Source organism: Besnoitia besnoiti, chromosome I (assembly GCF_002563875.1).
Source record: "Besnoitia besnoiti strain Bb-Ger1 chromosome I, whole genome shotgun sequence".
Taxonomy (NCBI): domain Eukaryota; phylum Apicomplexa; class Conoidasida; order Eucoccidiorida; family Sarcocystidae; genus Besnoitia; species Besnoitia besnoiti.
The window spans coordinates 657,068-673,912 of NC_042356.1; the positions used below are offsets into that span (position 1 = coordinate 657,068).

At 57.0% G+C, this 16,845-nt stretch overlaps 4 protein-coding genes across 4 annotated transcripts; 3 read left to right on the top strand and 1 right to left on the bottom strand.

The window, feature by feature from the left end:
* On the bottom strand, positions 1-3,367 carry BESB_000980 (uncharacterized protein; the record flags this gene model as incomplete). The annotated part of the gene is made up of 8 exons (XM_029358853.1): positions 1-168; positions 683-767; positions 1,018-1,056; positions 1,354-1,439; positions 1,836-1,895; positions 2,069-2,162; positions 2,598-2,702; positions 3,174-3,367. 8 exons carry the CDS (start codon positions 3,365-3,367, stop codon positions 1-3), a joined length of 831 nt encoding a protein of 276 aa, XP_029221765.1.
* Positions 3,368-5,254: 1,887 nt separating this feature from the next.
* On the top strand, positions 5,255-8,230 carry BESB_000990 (tetratricopeptide repeat-containing protein; the record flags this gene model as incomplete). The annotated part of the gene is made up of 6 exons (XM_029358854.1): positions 5,255-5,587; positions 5,899-6,066; positions 6,490-6,730; positions 7,041-7,270; positions 7,521-7,607; positions 8,042-8,230. 6 exons carry the CDS (start codon positions 5,255-5,257, stop codon positions 8,228-8,230), a joined length of 1,248 nt encoding a protein of 415 aa, XP_029221766.1.
* A 4,676-nt stretch (positions 8,231-12,906) lies between these two features.
* Positions 12,907-14,136, top strand: BESB_001000 (SAG-related sequence; the record flags this gene model as incomplete). The annotated part of the gene is made up of 1 exon (XM_029358855.1): positions 12,907-14,136. The coding sequence occupies one exon, from the start codon at positions 12,907-12,909 to the stop codon at positions 14,134-14,136; it is 1,230 nt and encodes a 409-aa protein (XP_029221767.1).
* A 1,460-nt stretch (positions 14,137-15,596) lies between these two features.
* BESB_001010 (SAG-related sequence) lies at positions 15,597-16,748 on the top strand (the record flags this gene model as incomplete). The annotated part of the gene is made up of 1 exon (XM_029358856.1): positions 15,597-16,748. One exon carries the CDS (start codon positions 15,597-15,599, stop codon positions 16,746-16,748), a length of 1,152 nt encoding a protein of 383 aa, XP_029221768.1.
* Between the last annotated feature and the right edge of the window lie 97 nt (positions 16,749-16,845).

A 16,845-nucleotide genomic window follows, 5' to 3' on the forward strand; every position in this document is an offset into this window, starting at 1 on the left:
CTAGACTTTTCGACTTGAGGGGCGCGCTGTGGAGGTCTTCCTGGGCGCTCTACCTGAGTACTTCTTCTTGTCCTCGGCGGCAATTTCGGCTTGAAGACTTGCATCTTCGCTCGCGTGGGAGGGGTCGACAGCACGCCTTCGCATATCGCGCACAATCTTGTTCCACATCTGCGCACACCGGAACGCAACGCTCCAGAACGCGAGACACTCTGGCGACGCAACGCCGCGGAAGACGCCAACCCCAAAGGTCAAGTTCACCCACGAACGCACGCGCCAGTGCGCAGATGCACACGGACGTGGAGCCACATCTGCACACAGATGCATGCACGAAGAAGCTGCAGCAGAGCTTCGGGCAAGAGCTTGAAGCACGGCGCCACCGCGCGCCAGATTCAGTCGCAGGCAGCCGCGCACGGTCCCGCCCGTCTGCGCATTCGCGCGTTCGCCGAAGACGCCTCCGTCCACACAGACGAGACGACGCTCGGTTAACGAGGCTGCGCGCACGCAGTGCGCCGACGCTGTCACCCGTGGAAGCTGACGAAGACAAAATCGAGACTCAACGCCACACATTATCGTTTCTCGGCAAGACGGAGCGGAACCCGACGGAGGGCAATCGTCCCCTCCAGAGCTGCATAAATGCACAACTCGCCGTCTCTAGATCTGTTCGTCGACGCGACGCGCTTACATCGGGGTGCATTCCTGTGGGACGGTAATCCTCGAAGTGTTGCTCTCCCGGCGTGTTGCCTTTGTCCGCGAACTTCCGCTCCCAACTAAACACAGCGCACGCCCACACACAGCCGCAAACTGCGTCGGAGTCTACGCTGGTGCATGCATATAATTAATTCACAGAGGTACACAGGCCGCCTAGGCGCCATGTTCGATAAAACCAAGGCTCGCAGAGAGAGAGCTAGACGGCTTAGGACGAAAACAGGGGAAACTCCGCGTGTTTGGAAGGTTGCTCCGCGCATGCGTCGCCGCTGTTCCCAGAGGAGCGTCGTCTTTCTTCTTTCGGCTGCTCACAAGAATTTGCCGCGCCAGACAACTCGAGCCATGTAGCACCTGCGAACAGCGCCGCATGTGGAGAAAAAAAGGAGGCGCCCATGCATTGGAGCCTCGACTCAGGCAGAGGACAAAACACGCACGACGACGAACATGCCTTCACCAGGGCTGTCACGCCTCTGAGAGATCCGCTGCCAAAGAGAAAAGCAGAGCCCACCCCGCTTTGCTGCGAATGCGCCAGCTGGGAGCAGAGGCATATTGAAAAAGACAAAGCAGTTAGCTCTGAGAATTTCTGCGTCTACAGGACGCAGCGTGCGCGTTCATTTGGTGCTTTGCACGCCCTTTTTTTTAACACACAGCTCGCTGTCGCGGTCGACGAATTCGCGCTTCAGAAACGGCGGCGGAGGCCTGAAGAGCGGTCCGAGACTCCGCCAGCAGGGCTCCTGCAGACACAGCGCGCGTGCAGCCTCAAAAGGAACCAGCGAGCTGTATGCAGTTCAACCCTGCATCAAGACGCCCACAAGACTATGTCCTCCTCGTATATATAAATCCGTTAATGATGAGAAAATCGAAAAACACCGCGACCACGGACGAGATGCAGCGGCACGCAGGCAGAAGAACAGGCAGAGGCACAAGCTTGAAGGAACGAAGCAGGACAGTGTCAGCGCGAAAACGAAAACAGATAGGGATAGACGCCAACGAGGAGCCTGGGTGAACGGCGGTGGCGCGCCAGCTCCAGAGACAGGATACACACAGAATGTACGGAAATAGAAGATGGAAACCAGATCAACGCGGCGCGAAAGACACGACACGTTTGATATTAGGCGCCAGAAAAGTACCTGCTTCTTCTTGGGCATGCGGACCTCAATCGCGCGACTCTTGACCTCGAACGAGCTATTCTGTGAAGAAAATGAAGTCGCGAGAGAGAAAAAAAAGTATGTCGAGGTGTGACGACGCAGCACAAGACTCACGCTCTCTACTCTAGCTCAGTGTAGCATATGCGCGCCAAATCTGACATCCGGAAGGGCAACGATGCCTCGCGCTTGACGCCGCGGAGCTCGCTTGCGCTTACCTCCGGCCGAATCTCGCGCAGGAACGCGAGATCAAGCACGTATTTCTTCTTCGCTCCGCCGTCGATGCTTCCCCTGCCCTCCACGTAGAGGCCTCTGCACGCGAGCCAAAAGACGCCACGAATGTGAGGCAGAGTTGAAGGCGTTGGAGTCGTCCAGAACTTCCACAACTACCGTATGGGTAGATACAGTTTCTGAACTATCAACAGCAGAGTTCGCAGCAGGAACCCACGGACGCGGAGGCCGTCAGCGCAAGAGAGACAGCCGAACAACGCCGCGGATAAGGAGGCAGAGCGGCAGGGAAAGAATCAAACACACGCAGCCGGATGCATACAGCGCACACACGTAGAGGGACAAGCAGGCAGAAAAAAAAACACGCACACGCACCCGCTCTGCAGCCGCACTGAAGCAGGAGAAAGGCCGCAGAGACGAGCCTGGGCGAGGCTTCGCGAAGGACTTGGTGCACGATTACCCAACGCTAAAGCGACTCTCCCGCCCAAGATGCAATCTACAACACCTTCGCGCCCTTACTTGTTTCTGAAGCGCACCTTAGGCCACTGGAAACTTCCGGCGACCGTGATGAGGAGCTCCGAGGGTGTCTGGCGCCACTTCACAACTGGCGGCGATTGCGGCGCACTGCAGAAAAACGAGACGCAACGTGAAGCACGTGACTGAAGCGTGGAGACGACAACCGGTGTGCGCCGAGATTCGAAACAAACTCCACAGCCATGCGGATGAGGCCTGCGTCAGGCTCTCAACGGCGGGGGGGCGTGCCCTGAAGAGCGAAGGGGCCCGAACTCGACAGCCACAGCATAGACATGCGCATCGCATGGAAGCATGCAAACGTTCATCACACAGCAGCGTGGATGCATGCCGCCTCGCGTCACAGCTGCGGCTTCCACGGGGCTTGACCTTCCCGACCCCACGAGCGTGCCGCTACGAGAACCCTGGAGGACGCGCCACGAGGCGACACGTCTGCTCAGTCCGCGAGCCTGCGAAAATGTAAATGTGTACGCCAACGAAACACCGTGCCGCTCCTCTGCGTGGAGTCGCTGCAGATGTGACGGCGAAGGTGAGACGCGGGCAATCGCAGGGCCTCGCACTCACGGCTTATCGTCGAGAGCGTCGAAGGACGTCGCGCCGTCGGCGCTCGCCTCCCTGCTGCCGACTTCCGCCCCGTCCCCACGAGAGAGGAGGAAGACAGCGAGAGCAGAGAAGAGACAGACGGCGCGAGGAAGAAGTAAACGCGCCGAGCTGCGCGCGGCGGGCCTGGGGGACGGCTCCTGGACTGCATGCGCCATGCTGCGCCGCGAGAAAGCGAGGCGAGAGGAGGGAGTGACAGAGAAAATGTAGACGAAGGATGAGATAGAGAGGCAGCAAGGGAGACAGAGGGGCGGAGACGGGGGCGTTGAGCCGCGTTAGGGCGAAGCAAGAAACGGAGGCTGGAGACGACCCTGAGGGCTTCCCTGTCCGCTTTTCGATGTCGCGCGTCACGGCAAGGACTCGCGCAAGAAAGAGCGGCATTAAAACGAGCTCCCTCCCTGCTCTTCTGAGGGCATCGAGGTGGCTACAGAGAAAGGCAAACGGGTCATTCGCCCCCTGAGACTCAACAGGAGGAGAAAACGGATCGATTACGGAAGGCAGAAGGCGTGTCGGCTTCCCCCCGCAGTAGCGGAAAATCGGTTTCCTCGCGACTCAGACCCGCGCCGGTCTTCTCAATAATGCGCTGGCTATCGAGCCTGCCTGCGAGAGAAGTAGGAGACGTGGTTCTTCCCGTGATGCTCAGCCGCCACGAAAAAACAGACTTTTCAGAGGATGCAGACATATACAAAGTCTTTCTCCTCTCCTGGATGGTCTACACAGGGGTTCGCATCTTGTCGCCGCCGACGGAGACTCGGAGGAAAAAAACAGACCTCCGCTCCGCTAGAAGGAGAACGCTTTCCCTGTTTCTGAGACAAACTGTAGAGTGGAAATTGTGCAGGGAAGTACCACCATGTTCTTTATGCTTGCAGTACACCACCACCCGACTGATCTTGCCGCTTCTCAAGGAGGCACGGGACGCCGGAAACCCGCCAGCTTCGTGCTGAGGTAAGTATGCAGCTGATGAGATTGCGCGAAAAACGCGCCGGCAAGCGCCTTCGTCGAAATCGCACCTTTCCCTCGAAGAAGATCAGAGCAGTTCGAGGAAGTTGAGTGGTGAGTACGGAAGACTCAACGGAAAATGCAGTCTCTGGAGTGTATGCACACCAGAGACCAACGTTTCTTGATGCACCACCACCAGGGCACCGCTCGCTCGAAACGGTGCTGACAAACTGAAGCCGCGCATGCGTTTAGTGGAACCTTCTTGCGAAACTTCTTTGCTCACGACGAGCCAGGAAAGCTGCAGAAACGCTGGGGCTTGAACTGCTCCTGGCGCTGCAGGAAACTGTACAGCGCAGGATCGCTAAACAGCGGTTCGCTGGGTGCCTGAGAGGACGACAGACGACTCTGGAGAACAGAGTTAGCGGCGTGCCTCCGTGCAGCTACATCGCAGCGTGAATGGACGAGAGAAACAGGCTCATCGAGGTAACAGAGGCACACCATCACCTGAGTAGACAGGAGAGAAGATTCAGCTCTGCCCAGGATTTCGCCTTCTCTCGTTCTTCGCGCCGCATGCACGAAAAGAATCGAAGAGAAAAATTGACGGTGTACAACATGCACCGTGAAAAAACGCAAGCGATGGCATTCAGTGGCCAAGAGAGGCGTTTGCATCTCCTCTTCTCGCCTATATTTGGCCTTTCCAGTCCCTTGCTTTCTTCCCTCTTTGTTCGGCGGACCGTCTTTTCGGTTCGCGCAGGGAAATCCTCTCCAGGGGCCGCGGCCTTCTGGCAGCGCATGTTGCTGGGAGACAGTTCGCCTTCTCTCGTCTGAGTCTTCTTTCTTGCGTTGCTCATAGTCTGCTCTGCGATCAATCGTCTCAGCATCTAGTCACCCTTCTATGGAATTTATTTTTTTTCCCTTGCTCGCCGTCTCTTGTCCTCGTTCGGGGAGGAACGCCTTTAAGCTCCTCGTTCCGCAGCCTAGAGCCTGCCCTCGGATTGGCTTTTTTCGCTGGCTGTCTCCCTTGGCCACGCGATAACGCAGATTCCGTCCGTTCTGTCACGTCCCTGAAGCACTAGTCCGTTGTTCCCTTTTTTGTAGTCATCAAAATGAAGAAGAAGAGGCAAAACAAGCGAGGCGACAGAGCCAGTCTCAAGGCCCGGTCTGCTGTCGCGGCGGAGGTCCTTCAATCGTCTGCGGACGCCGCATCGGCCTCCAGTGAAAATGCATCTAGTCTCCCCCCCTCGTTTTTCCTACAGAAAGCAGAGAAATGCCTCGAGAGCTTCCCCCCAGAGTTTGCTCTCTCACTCAAGTTCCTTCGCAAAGGCGTGTCCGTACACCCCAACGACGTCTCGCTTCTTGTGCGCACAGCGGAGATGTTGACTGAGGAAGGAAGGCTTGACGAGGCCAAGCAGCTGCTCCAGAAGGCAATAAAAATTGAGGTACAGCGTTGGGCACGTGGGAAACGCGGAGTGAAGTCTCTAGGGCAGAGGAGAGAGAGAGTCGCAGGGCAGACGATGACTGAAGCCAGCTGGAGCAAGAGTGGAGCTCCGTCCGCCGCCATTTTGCCTTGCTTCCCTCGTCTTCCTGGGTTTCCGTTGTGCCTTCCGAGCCTCTTGCGAGCCCGCCTCTCAGTTTCGCCCTGCGTTAGCTCAGCCTTTTGTTCTCTCTTTCCTACCGCCTGCACTCCCTGTTCCGCTGTCTTCCCGCATTCACAAGCTCTTTCTCCTGACTTCTGCACCCTGGTTTTCAGCCTGAAAAGAAGCCAGAGAAATACTTCTATCTCGCGCAGATCGAGGAGGGGAGGACAAGCCTGCAGCTCTTCCGGCGGGCCTCGGCACTCCTCGAGGCTTCGCTGAGCGACCTCGACGTCTCCGTGGCGCAGGCCGAACAGAGACAGAGAGCGTCCGGAGACGCAGGTGTGCATAGGGAAGACCCCCGCCAGGGGAAGTGCGGCAGCGAGAGAGAAAAGCACAAGAGAGAGAGACAAGTGAAAAGGAGGGATGGATACTAAGGCCTGCGAGGCGTATCGTGCGCCCTCAGATATGCTGTAGCGTTTATTATATGCATGCGCCCATGTGTTTCCATCTTACGAGGAGTCACACGGTGGAGCAACGTCAGTCACCTGCACATTCGCTTCTGCGTGTTTTTCTTCTTCGATGCCGCCGTTGATTGTGAACCCGAGACAGCTGCACTGGCGGTGCGCTCATGGCGGGAAGGATACGAGATTATGCATGCGTGTCTAACAAGAATATGCCAGCCCTCTGAGTCGCAGTATGGCGATGGGCACGTTCCACTTTGTATGCTTCGCTATGCGGCGGATTCTGCGTTCGTGCGTTCAGAGCAAGGCGCGGCAGCGGCAGCCACGCGCCTGCTGAAGGAGGAGAGGCGGTGCGTGGCGCGTCAGCTAGTCGAGGCCAAATGCAGCGTGAGCGAACTTTTCATGACAGACTTGTGTGACGAGGAAGAAGCTGAGGGAGCCTGCAAGACCGAAATCGAAGAGACCCTCCGAATTTCTGAAAAATACGACGGCGCAGGGCTCCCAGACGCCTTGTACCTTCACGCCTCCTTCCTGAAAACCACAGGTAATCGCTCGCACTCTCCCTGAACTCCGGAAGAGTAGTTCATATGCCACTGCATATGAGCCGTATGGATCTCGACAAACCCTTGTTTATTTGCTTGTTCGTTTATTTACATATTAAAAATGTGTACGTTTTCGCGCGACAGGGTCCGCTCCTTCCGTCCTTAGATCTCTTATTGTTATTTGCGCGTCTGGTCTGTAGTGTCGACTTTTTTCTACTTTTACTCGAGCACTGCTGCTTGCTTTATTTCGGCACTTCCTCTCGTCCTCATACCCCTCACCGGCTGCTCTCTGGTTCTGAGTGATCGCTTCAGGAGACATTGAGGGCGCGCGATCCACCTCGCTCCGCGCGGCGGCGTTGATTCATGAACAGCTGAAGCAGCGGGACGAGAATCTCCGTATCACTGCATCCACCTGCGAGGGTGACGAGGACGTCAGCAGCCGCGAACTCCGCGTGAACCTCGCGCGCGTTCTCATCGACGTTCAAGAGCCCGACGCGGCTGTCCTTCTTGTCTCCTCCTGCATCGAAGAGGACGATCAAGATGTAGGGCACATGGGAAGGGTGACTCCGGGGTCGTAGCAGCGGCTGCAAAGCGGGGGGAGCGTCGCTCCCTCGGGGTCTCGAAGATTCGCTTCAACTTTGAGTCTAGAGGACCAGCCTGTTTGCTTGTGGGAGGTCGGTCGTCGCCTTGAAGCGGTTCCGGCGTGCTCTTTCTGCGGTTCTGCACAGGCCTGTACCGTTCGCTGCTTCATGCCATCATTTCGCGTTTTGGCTTGCGGCCCTGTGGTGGCAGGCGGATTCGTGGCTCATTTTGTCCTGCGGACTCTTCAAGGCCAACAAATTCGGCGCCGCGCGAGAGAGCCTGGAGCACCTACAGCAGGTGAGTGGAGCCGCTGAAACTCGGGCGCTTGCCGGCAGGAGCGCGCCTTTGCTGTGACCGGAAGTTGAGATTTGCTATGCACTGGAGGAACGTAGCTTTGGCGTCGAATCGGCGCAGGCAGCACTTATTGCTCTGTTTTCGAGACACCTTGCAGTGAGCAGGTCAACATTCCTCCCCCGACTGCATAGAAAAGGCCTGCGGTCCTCTCCACGAAGGCACGTGAACGGCAAGGAGTCGAGATCCGCTTCAGAGTGCATGCACAAGGTCGCCAGCCCCGAGTTACTCGCACCTTTGCAGGCGGAACTCCGAATCCGTGAGGCCATTTGTCTTCACGCATGCGTCGCCATCCGCTCCGGTGCGAAGCGCGGCGTCTTTCGCGCATTTTCAGATCAGGTGATGGGTGTCGCGATGTCTCCTGTCGTTGGGCTCTGCAGCTGCTGACGGCCTCGGGGGTCGCCGCTGAGCGAGACAACCCCCTGTGTGTGCACACTAACGAGCTCCTGCGCATCGTTAAGGAGGAACAAGCGAAGGAGGCCGCGACGAACGGCGGAGGAGAAAATGACGACGAAGACGACTGGGAAGAAGAGGACGACGCAGAAGACGTCGACATGGGCGACAGCTGAACGCCGCTGTTCAATAGATATATTTATATATGTATATATATATATATATATATTTCTGTATGACTAGGCTACTGCCTTCATGTATAGTTGTTGTTCTAACTATTACCTTCCTTGCCTCTATCTTGTTTGTCTGCCCTTGATCCCGGGCTGGTTCTCGCACTGACTCGCTGCTCTGGGTGCCCGCGGCTTTTATCTCAGTTCTTTGGAATTTGCTGAAGCGCTGCTCCTCCGTGTGCGTCCCTTTGGAAGCTTGCCTGAAGGTAGAAATCCCTCTTCTGGAGACATTCGTTTGAGACATGTTTCCCTGCGTACGCGACATGAACGCCTGCCGACCAAGCGTGCTGTTTTCGGCTGTCTTTGACCGCGTCGGGTGTTTCTCTTCTGCCTTCTTCCCCGCCTTTGCGAGCCCGGGCTCTTCACTTGACCAGTTCAGTCTTTTCTGCCTTCAACTGACACTACTCTGTGTCTCGCATGGGCACACGAGCTTCATACGCAACGCCCGCTGAGGCCTGGGCGGGCTCGGCTGGGGACCGAGCCTCACTTGCAGCTGCTCACGATCTGCGTGTGCACTCGCATTCACTTCTCACTGGCTTTGCAGCGTTGAATGCGTCCGCGTCCGTGCTTTTGTGGCGAGGCTGTGTGTTCGGATCGCAACACATTCGCTGCACAGCAGTGGCTTCATGTGGCTCTGTCCGCGTGCCTCGTAGCCTTCCGCGGGCGTAACGCATGCCTTGGTTGCATGCGCCCGTCCGAGACACCCTCTAGCTCCGCGCGACAAGAAGGCCATAGGTTACAGTCAGTTCCGGAACAGACACTCGGAAGGAGCCTGTTTCACGGTCACTCTTTTACAGGACGGAGAAGCAGCACATACTCGACAAGAGAGTCTGCGCCTCTGGTCGCCGCCCTCTGGCGAACTCTCTCAGCTTCTCGCCATAACGCCGCGGCCTCCCTCGTCATCATGGTCGGCACGCATAGAACCATGTGTATGTAGGTGCACACCTGTATCACACACGCAAGTATCTGTGTCACTCCCTCGGCTCTGGTCTGAACCATGAATGTAAAAATATTCATATATATATATATATATATATATATATATATATATATATATATATATATATATATGTACGTAGAAACTCAGCTGACACCAACGTTTACGTACGTCTTTATGGAAACACAGACCAGCAGAAACGTGGTCTCCTGTCTCTTACAAGGTGCGGCGTCACGGTGGAGAGCGAAGCATTTTCCATCAAAAAACTTTGAGAACGTCACCTCCGCACGCTTCAGAGCGGGAACTCGGCGGACGTGACGCACCACTGATGTACGGAGACACGGAAGTCACTCTTGCGTGATCCCCAGTCACCGGGCTTGTTGTGAATGCGCTTACGCGGGTGCGAGAGAATCGACGCACTCGCCTTCCATCGCCAGAACTACTTTTGTCGCAACTCCCACTCACATACACACGCGCGTGCCTAGCTCGAATCTACGTATAAAGGCGCTACGCATCTGTTTATAGAGCTGCAGAGAGAGATACAGACAGACGCACGTCTGCTCTGTTACATTCGTCGCATACGCAAAACGAGGGGGATCGAGGCCCCCAAGGCTGGAGGAATATCGCTGCGCGCCAAGAGAAGCTTCGTGAGGCTTCTCAGGCGTCGCTTGAGAGGAACCAGTGGAACCTCCACGGAGCCTCATTCACTGTAAAATTCACCCCTTGGTGATGTATTGGCAAAGGATGCACGCCGAAGATAAGAACTCCCATCCCTTCGAATAAAGTGCAAACTACACTATCATGATACACGGAGCCTCCTCTTTAGCCAAAAATATGGAGGCATGATCACCGGGCATGCCGACGCTCTGCAGCGGAATGTACGCGCAGATGCTGTGCCACAACGGTCTTCCGCGGAGGTCCCAGAGTCCGCTTCACGAGAAGCCAACGAGAGTGTTCTTCGGCATGCCTTGCCTTTCTTCCTTCCCTTTTCGCTTTCCAATTTCCAGCGGGCCTGCGCCGCCTGCTTGTCTCTGCGTTTATGAAGTTCCTTCCTCGTCTGAGCTTGTTTCGCGCCCTGCCTGGGATGCACCGCGGGCGCTGCTCACAGTCCGTGCGCTGCGCAAAGGAAAAAGAACGGAGAGAATGTCGGGAAGTTGCCGCTGAAGAAGAATTGCAGGAGGCGACCGATTGTGTGCAGAAGCGCGAGGCGAGTGCACAAGGCCACGAACCAGCTCACTTCGGCGTGGACATGAGAGAAGAAGACCTGAACAGAGACAGCAAAGACACCACGAGGCGAACCGATGTTCCGGCTGAGAGGGGCGCTCAGAGAAGGCCGCAAAGACGGATGCGGCGGTATCGAGAAATCGCACGAAACGCGAGGAAAGAGAAGAAGACAAGGTGTAAGTCTTTCTGCACGTAAGGCCTCCGTCACGCGACCACACACGCATGCCCCCTGCTGACGTGACGGGTCGAGGCGAGTGCGGCCGGAGAGACAGGAGGTACAGCAAAAAAAGCAATCAAGCTAAGCACCCCACCGCACGAACAAACGGGCAGGCGTTCTTCCTCAGCGCCCAGCAGGTCGGCGTCTAGATTGACGCCTTGAGCGCCCTTGGTGCTGACGCAGACGAGTAGGTACGTGAAAAAGACGCGCACACTGTGCTGCTTTGGGAGCCGTGGACGGCATACGCCGCTCTGGCGAGGACCAGCAAGGATTCTGAGTCCACGTCCACGCAGGAACGGACGCGAGGCTAGACGCGAATCGTAGCCAACTCTCACTCAAGAGAACTCTCGCGCCTCCCACGTACCTTCAAGCCAATCGACAAAGCGACGGCAGCGACGCAGCCTCTCAGGAAATGCTCGGTCCGTCTCCGAGGCCCGGGTTCGCCCCGACTTCCCTCCACCCGTGGCTCTGCGCGAATCCCTCTCCGCTGCTCCCTCGTGACGTCGTCGCCGGTTCCCGCAGCGTGACGTCTGTCTCTCCCTGCCCCCAGAGTGCGGTCTGCGGAGCGTGCGACGGCGGTCGTCGAGTGGAGATCGCCCGAGGCGGCGCCCGGGCGGCCGTGATGGCTTGAGCCAGCGGGAGACGACGGAAAAGAAGCACTTCCACAGATTCGAAGGACTCTCGAGAACAAGCGTCGGCAGAGGTGTGCAGAGAGGCAAACCACAAGCTGCAGGCCCATAGTGAAGGGCTCAGACGCGGCCGCGAGCAGGTCTCACGGCAAGCGACTGACGCGGGACTGGCGGTGGGCAGCTCGGCACTGCTGCTCGCGAAGCAGGCAGTCTGGAGGCGCGACACGCGGCTAGACAGGACGTGCGCGCAGCTGGTGTGTCTTGACCCGAAGGTGCCAGCGATATCTTGGCAGTGCCAAGAGACAGTACGCAGAGGAAAGAACCCCGGCCTGTTGTCGTGTGGTCGGGAGCCTTGGTGGAGGGCGGAGGTTGGGAGCTGCACACGCCGAGTCTGCTCGTGAAGGGCGGGAGTCCATTTGCGGACGCAGCATGAGGAGAGATCACTAAAAGCCTCGTCACTGATTTCGCTGCTGCGGAATCCAGGGGAAACTGGGCACGAGGAAAACTGCAGCAATGCCGAGACCCGCTCTCTTCGGCCGTCGTGTGTGCGCGCGGCAGGCAGGGGGGGAGGGGGGGGGGGGCAGAACATGGCAAGCGGCCTACGGGCACGGCAAGGGTCACACACACTCTCGCGGTGGACAGAGAAAGCAAGGATTTGCTCTGCCAGACTGAGGGTTTCCGCTGCTTTTGCAAAGTCTGAGACGCGCTATTTAGGAGGCTGAGTCGCACGCGGCACCGTGAAAGTCTGTGCGGCGTGCGGAGCGCTGGCGTGGTCAGCAGTACGGCGAAGAGTGTTTCTAGAAATCCACTGCGGCTTGCTCGCCAGCTCGTTAGCTCTCGCTGGCTGTCCACAAGCCCCATCGACTGGAACCCCGGTCTCCAGTCCCTCCACGCCCACAACTACAAAACACTTCAGCTACTAACTCGATTAGATCGCTGAAGCAAGCGAGATGCAGCTCCCTGGAGAGGCCTTCGTCTGATGCTTTTCGCCGACGACTAGGCAAAAACCACTACGCCTGCGCGTGAAGCCAGTCACCTTGTTCGCCCCAGCGGGCGCGGTCCTGTCTCCGCGGTCACGGAGCCGAGACACACCTTATTTCGGGAATTTTTTCCGTGTGAACTTGCGCGGGGTTTTGCTTAGGTTTATTTTTACAGCATGAGGGGAGGCGCGCCCCCACCATCGGTTCGTTTCCGCTGGGCTTGGGTGCAGCGTCATGAGATATACGGCGGGTTCCTGTCCTAACGAAGTTGTGCGGAGCTGCGGTGATCCCAGCTGCGCGCCTACCCCTGCTGGGACAGGACCTCGGCAAAACACGATACGGCGACTCGACAGGATAAGCCTGTTCTGGTAGTGCCTCGAACTCACTTTGCCGACCAGCGGAGATGTCAACCAGTGATGCTCGGCTGGCCCTGTGTCCCCGCCGTGCCTCTGACCCGCCCTCCCCTCTCCCCCACGCTGCCACCCTCGCCCCTCCAAGGTGCCTCTGGAAATCTGCCACAGCTCCGGCCCCCCCCTACGCACAGTTGGACATGCTAGCACTGCAGAACAACAGGACACACGAACAAAAAATGCGGCAGCAAATGTACTCCGGTGCAAGCACAAATCAGTGAGGTGATGAGGTTGAATTGTGTTTCGGTCAGTGACGTCTTCCCTTCGTTTGCCCACAGTGTCTGTCGGCCCTGCCAACACGGCCTGCGCAAGTATCGGGTGAAGGCGAAGATGGTGGGGAGAAGTGAGGCGCTGCGCCTTCATGTCAGGAAGTTCGTGGCGGTCTGCGCCGCGGGAGTGTTGCTTCTCTCCGGTGAGCAAGTAGCTGAAGGCCAGCTGCCAAGCGTACACTTGAGTCAGACGCCGCAAGCCGACTCTGAGAATGCTGTCCTCGAGTGCCGCTTCCCGCCGCCGGACGGGGCAGCCGGAACCCCGGGCAGCACCACGCTGTCCGAGACTCAGCTCTCCGCAGCTTTGCAATGTACTGGTGATGCGATAGAACTTGTTCCAGCGTCGGAGAAGAATGTATGTGTTGCGCACGATTCCAGTGCAAGCTTATCCCAGTGCAAAAGCAGCAGCACCGAGACACTGAAGCAGGTCGAACTCCAGCTTCTTCTGGGCTCTGACACTCCGATCCAGGTGTCGCATTCCATGCCCTCTCGAACCACCCAGAAGACGTGGAAGGTAGAGCTGAAGAGGCCACAGCTTCCACGATCTGACAAGGCGTTTTTCGTCGGCTGCGTCAATGACCAAAGCGACACAACGTCCAATTGTAAACTGACGGTCAACGTCGAGGCCAGGAAATCGGCCGTGAACAATAACGTTGCCACCTGTGCATACGGCCAAAAAAGCAACCCGCAACCACTGAAAGTGGAGATGACGGGGGAGGCCAACACAGTGACAATTGACTGCGGCGACGACGGCACATTCGCTCCCGGTTCCTACATGACTGAGTACTGTGTCGACGACGGCAAAAGTTTACGAGAATGTGAGAAGAAAGCGTACGCAGACGTTTTTCCTGGGTTCGAGCAGAGCTGGTGGAAGGCGGAGGAGTCGACGAAGCAGGCGCCGACACTCACGATTCCCGCTTCGGGCTTTCCGAGTGAAGACCAGCAGTTGCTTCTGGGATGCGTTCCCACACGGAAGGCGATCGCGAGCCGAGCAGCAGGAGCGCCTGGGTCACAGGCTCTTGGGGAAGCAGATGCAGCTAACACTGGAGAGGAGACGTCGTGTAAGGTGCTTGTGACTGTGAAGGCAGCAGCCTCTTCTTCGAATTCACCTTCCTTCGCTCTTGCGAGGCCATTTCCCCTTGCTTTAATCGTCTTGGTAGGGCTCTGTCTTGCGTTTACCCGATGATGGGAGTTCCATTGTTGTCCTGCAGTCTAGCTTTTGTGCTTCAGTCTAATCGTTTCCTGAGGTATGTAAGAAAGCAGCGTAAGCGGGTGCTCCGTCGGGGACTGTGTCGTTGCCGATGTAAACTACACTGTCTTCGGCACAATTTCACGCCCGCCAGTGCAGCTCGCCTCCGCCATTACATCCAGAAGACGTCTTGCATGCCACAAGGGACTGAGGGAGTCTCCAACAATGGCGGCTGCCTTCTCGCCGTACAGCAGATCCGCACTAGATGGCGCATCGGCGTCCGAGACTCTCCACTCGCTCCGTGCTTGGTTCTGCTCGCAGCACATTCACTTCCCTCATGTGTTTTCACTTTTCGCGTTTCTGGAGCGATAACCCCCAGCTTGCGTTGCTGTAATCGTAGCTATAGTACAAGACGCGGAAGTACTGTCATGAGTAAACATTGATAGGCAAGTGCCAGTATTGCCGGAAATGAGCTCTGGCAAACATGCGACTCCGGTTCGTCATTCGCCGACGTTTCAACTGCCTGCTACCTGGCAGGAAGCCGGCGACACACAGCACAAGGACACGTTCGTGATGTGGCTCGATTCCATCTGAAATTGTGTTGAGCAATTGGAGATGCACCACTGACTCGCTGCCACGATCCCGCAAACCCCGACACGATGAAGAGAAGCGTCTCGAGCCAGTCACAATGACTTCTGCCCTCAGCCAATCTCCAGAGAAGAGAAGCTTTACCGCACACTTCCACTGGCCAAAGTGCCACCTCAGTCTTCCGCAAGAGGCTGATCCGCTGTGAGTAGGTTGACAATTCAATGGAGACTCCACATTTGCGCCTGAAGAATGTCGTACAGCCAGTCTTTGACTGAGCCTCAAGACCTGCGTGACGCAGTACGGAAGGCGATGGCCTATCCCACTGACCACTTGAGACCTCCCACCTGAGATCTACCCGACCTTGCCTGGGCTTTCTCATTGCATACAGAATCGCGCCGCCTGCGCGTCGATCGGAAAGATCCTTTCTAACCAGACGGTGCACTTGTCTCGGGTAGAGTTTCGCTCTTCTGCGCGACCGAACGCGTCAGCGAAGGGCCTCGCCTATACGCTATGGAGCGCCCAGACCATATGTGTCTTGCCACCTAATTTCTCACTGCGACTAGCAACAAGGGAGGCCTTTCTTCGAGGCGCTGACCCAAGCCCACCCGCGCCCGCCTCAGGAGGGCCGCTAGTAGCTCGACCCTCGTCATGGTTCCCGTCCCCCCTGGAACCCGTTACCAATTCAGGTTGCAAGGAACCCCCTGAACCCGCTGGACACTCGGAAAAACCACACGAATCGCAAACGATAGTCTTTGACTGAGCCAGGTACACTAGTGTTCGCAACGTCGCCCAGTTTTATTGGAGCTTCCCGTTCGTCATTTCATAGTTCCTGCACTTTTTCGTGGCGAGCCCGACTATCGCCTGGAGAAATGGCGCAGAACTGTAGAACACAGTTCAGGCGCACAAATGGCGCTTTTAGTGTCGCCGTATTGATGGCTATCTGTGTTGGCGGAGTTGTGCTGCTCACTGCGGGTCACGTCGCCCCAGGCCACAGAATAGACAGTCTTCAAGTAGGGAAGCCGCAGCAGCAGCAAGAAGAAAGCCAGCCCCGGCAGCCCGATTGCACGTGCGACTTGTCGAAGGACGAGGGACTCGAAGTCCCTACGGCGGTGACGCTTTCAATTGAGAAACTTGCCGCTACGTTGGAATGCAAAGGAGAAAATGCTGAAGTTGTTCCTGAAACATCAGGCAAGGTATGCACGACACAAGCGGAGGGCGCCACAATAAGCGACTGCAAGAACAACAACACCCAGAATGCCGAACAGGTCTCGTTGAAAGGACTACTCGGCACGGCCGAGGAAATCGAATGGTCCAGTCCTTCCCAAGAGCCAAACACCAGCAAGTTCTGGCAGCTCCAACTAACGCCTTCCCAGCTTCCACGATCTGACAAGGCATTTTTCGTCGGCTGCGTCAAGGACCAAAACAACACAACGTCCAAGTGTAAACTGACGGTCAACGTCGAGGCCAGGAAATCGGCCGTGAACAATAACGTTGCCACCTGTGCATACGGCCAAAAAAGCAACCCGCAACCACTGAAAGTGGAGATGACGGGGGAGGCCAATACAGTGACAATTGACTGCGGCGACGACGGCACACTCGCTCCCGGTTCCTACATGACTGAGTACTGTGTCGACGACGGCAAAAGTTTACGAGAATGTGAGAAGAAGGCGTACGCAGACGTTTTTCCTGGGTTCGAGCAGAGCTGGTGGAAGGCGGAGGAGTCGACGAAGCAGGCGCCGACACTCACGATTCCCGCTTCGGGCTTTCCGAGTGAAGACCAGCAGTTGCTTCTGGGATGCGTTCCCACACGGAAGGCGATCGCGAGCCGAGCAGCAGGAGCGCCTGGGTCACAGGCTCTTGGGGAAGCAGATGCAGCTAACACTGGAGAGGAGACGTCGTGTAAGGTGCTTGTGACTGTGAAGGCAGTGAGCTCCTTTTCTGGTGCGAGGTCTCTCTTCCACAGTATAGTCATCGTGCCGGCTGTCGGTGCGTACGCCGCATTCCGTGCCGCCGCATTCTGAAGTGAAATGATACTCGAATGCGAGCTGAGCAGTGTTTTTTGCCGGGACGTCTGGGCGAAAAGGGTCTCGGCCGGTTTGAATCGCTCCGCGTTTCCAG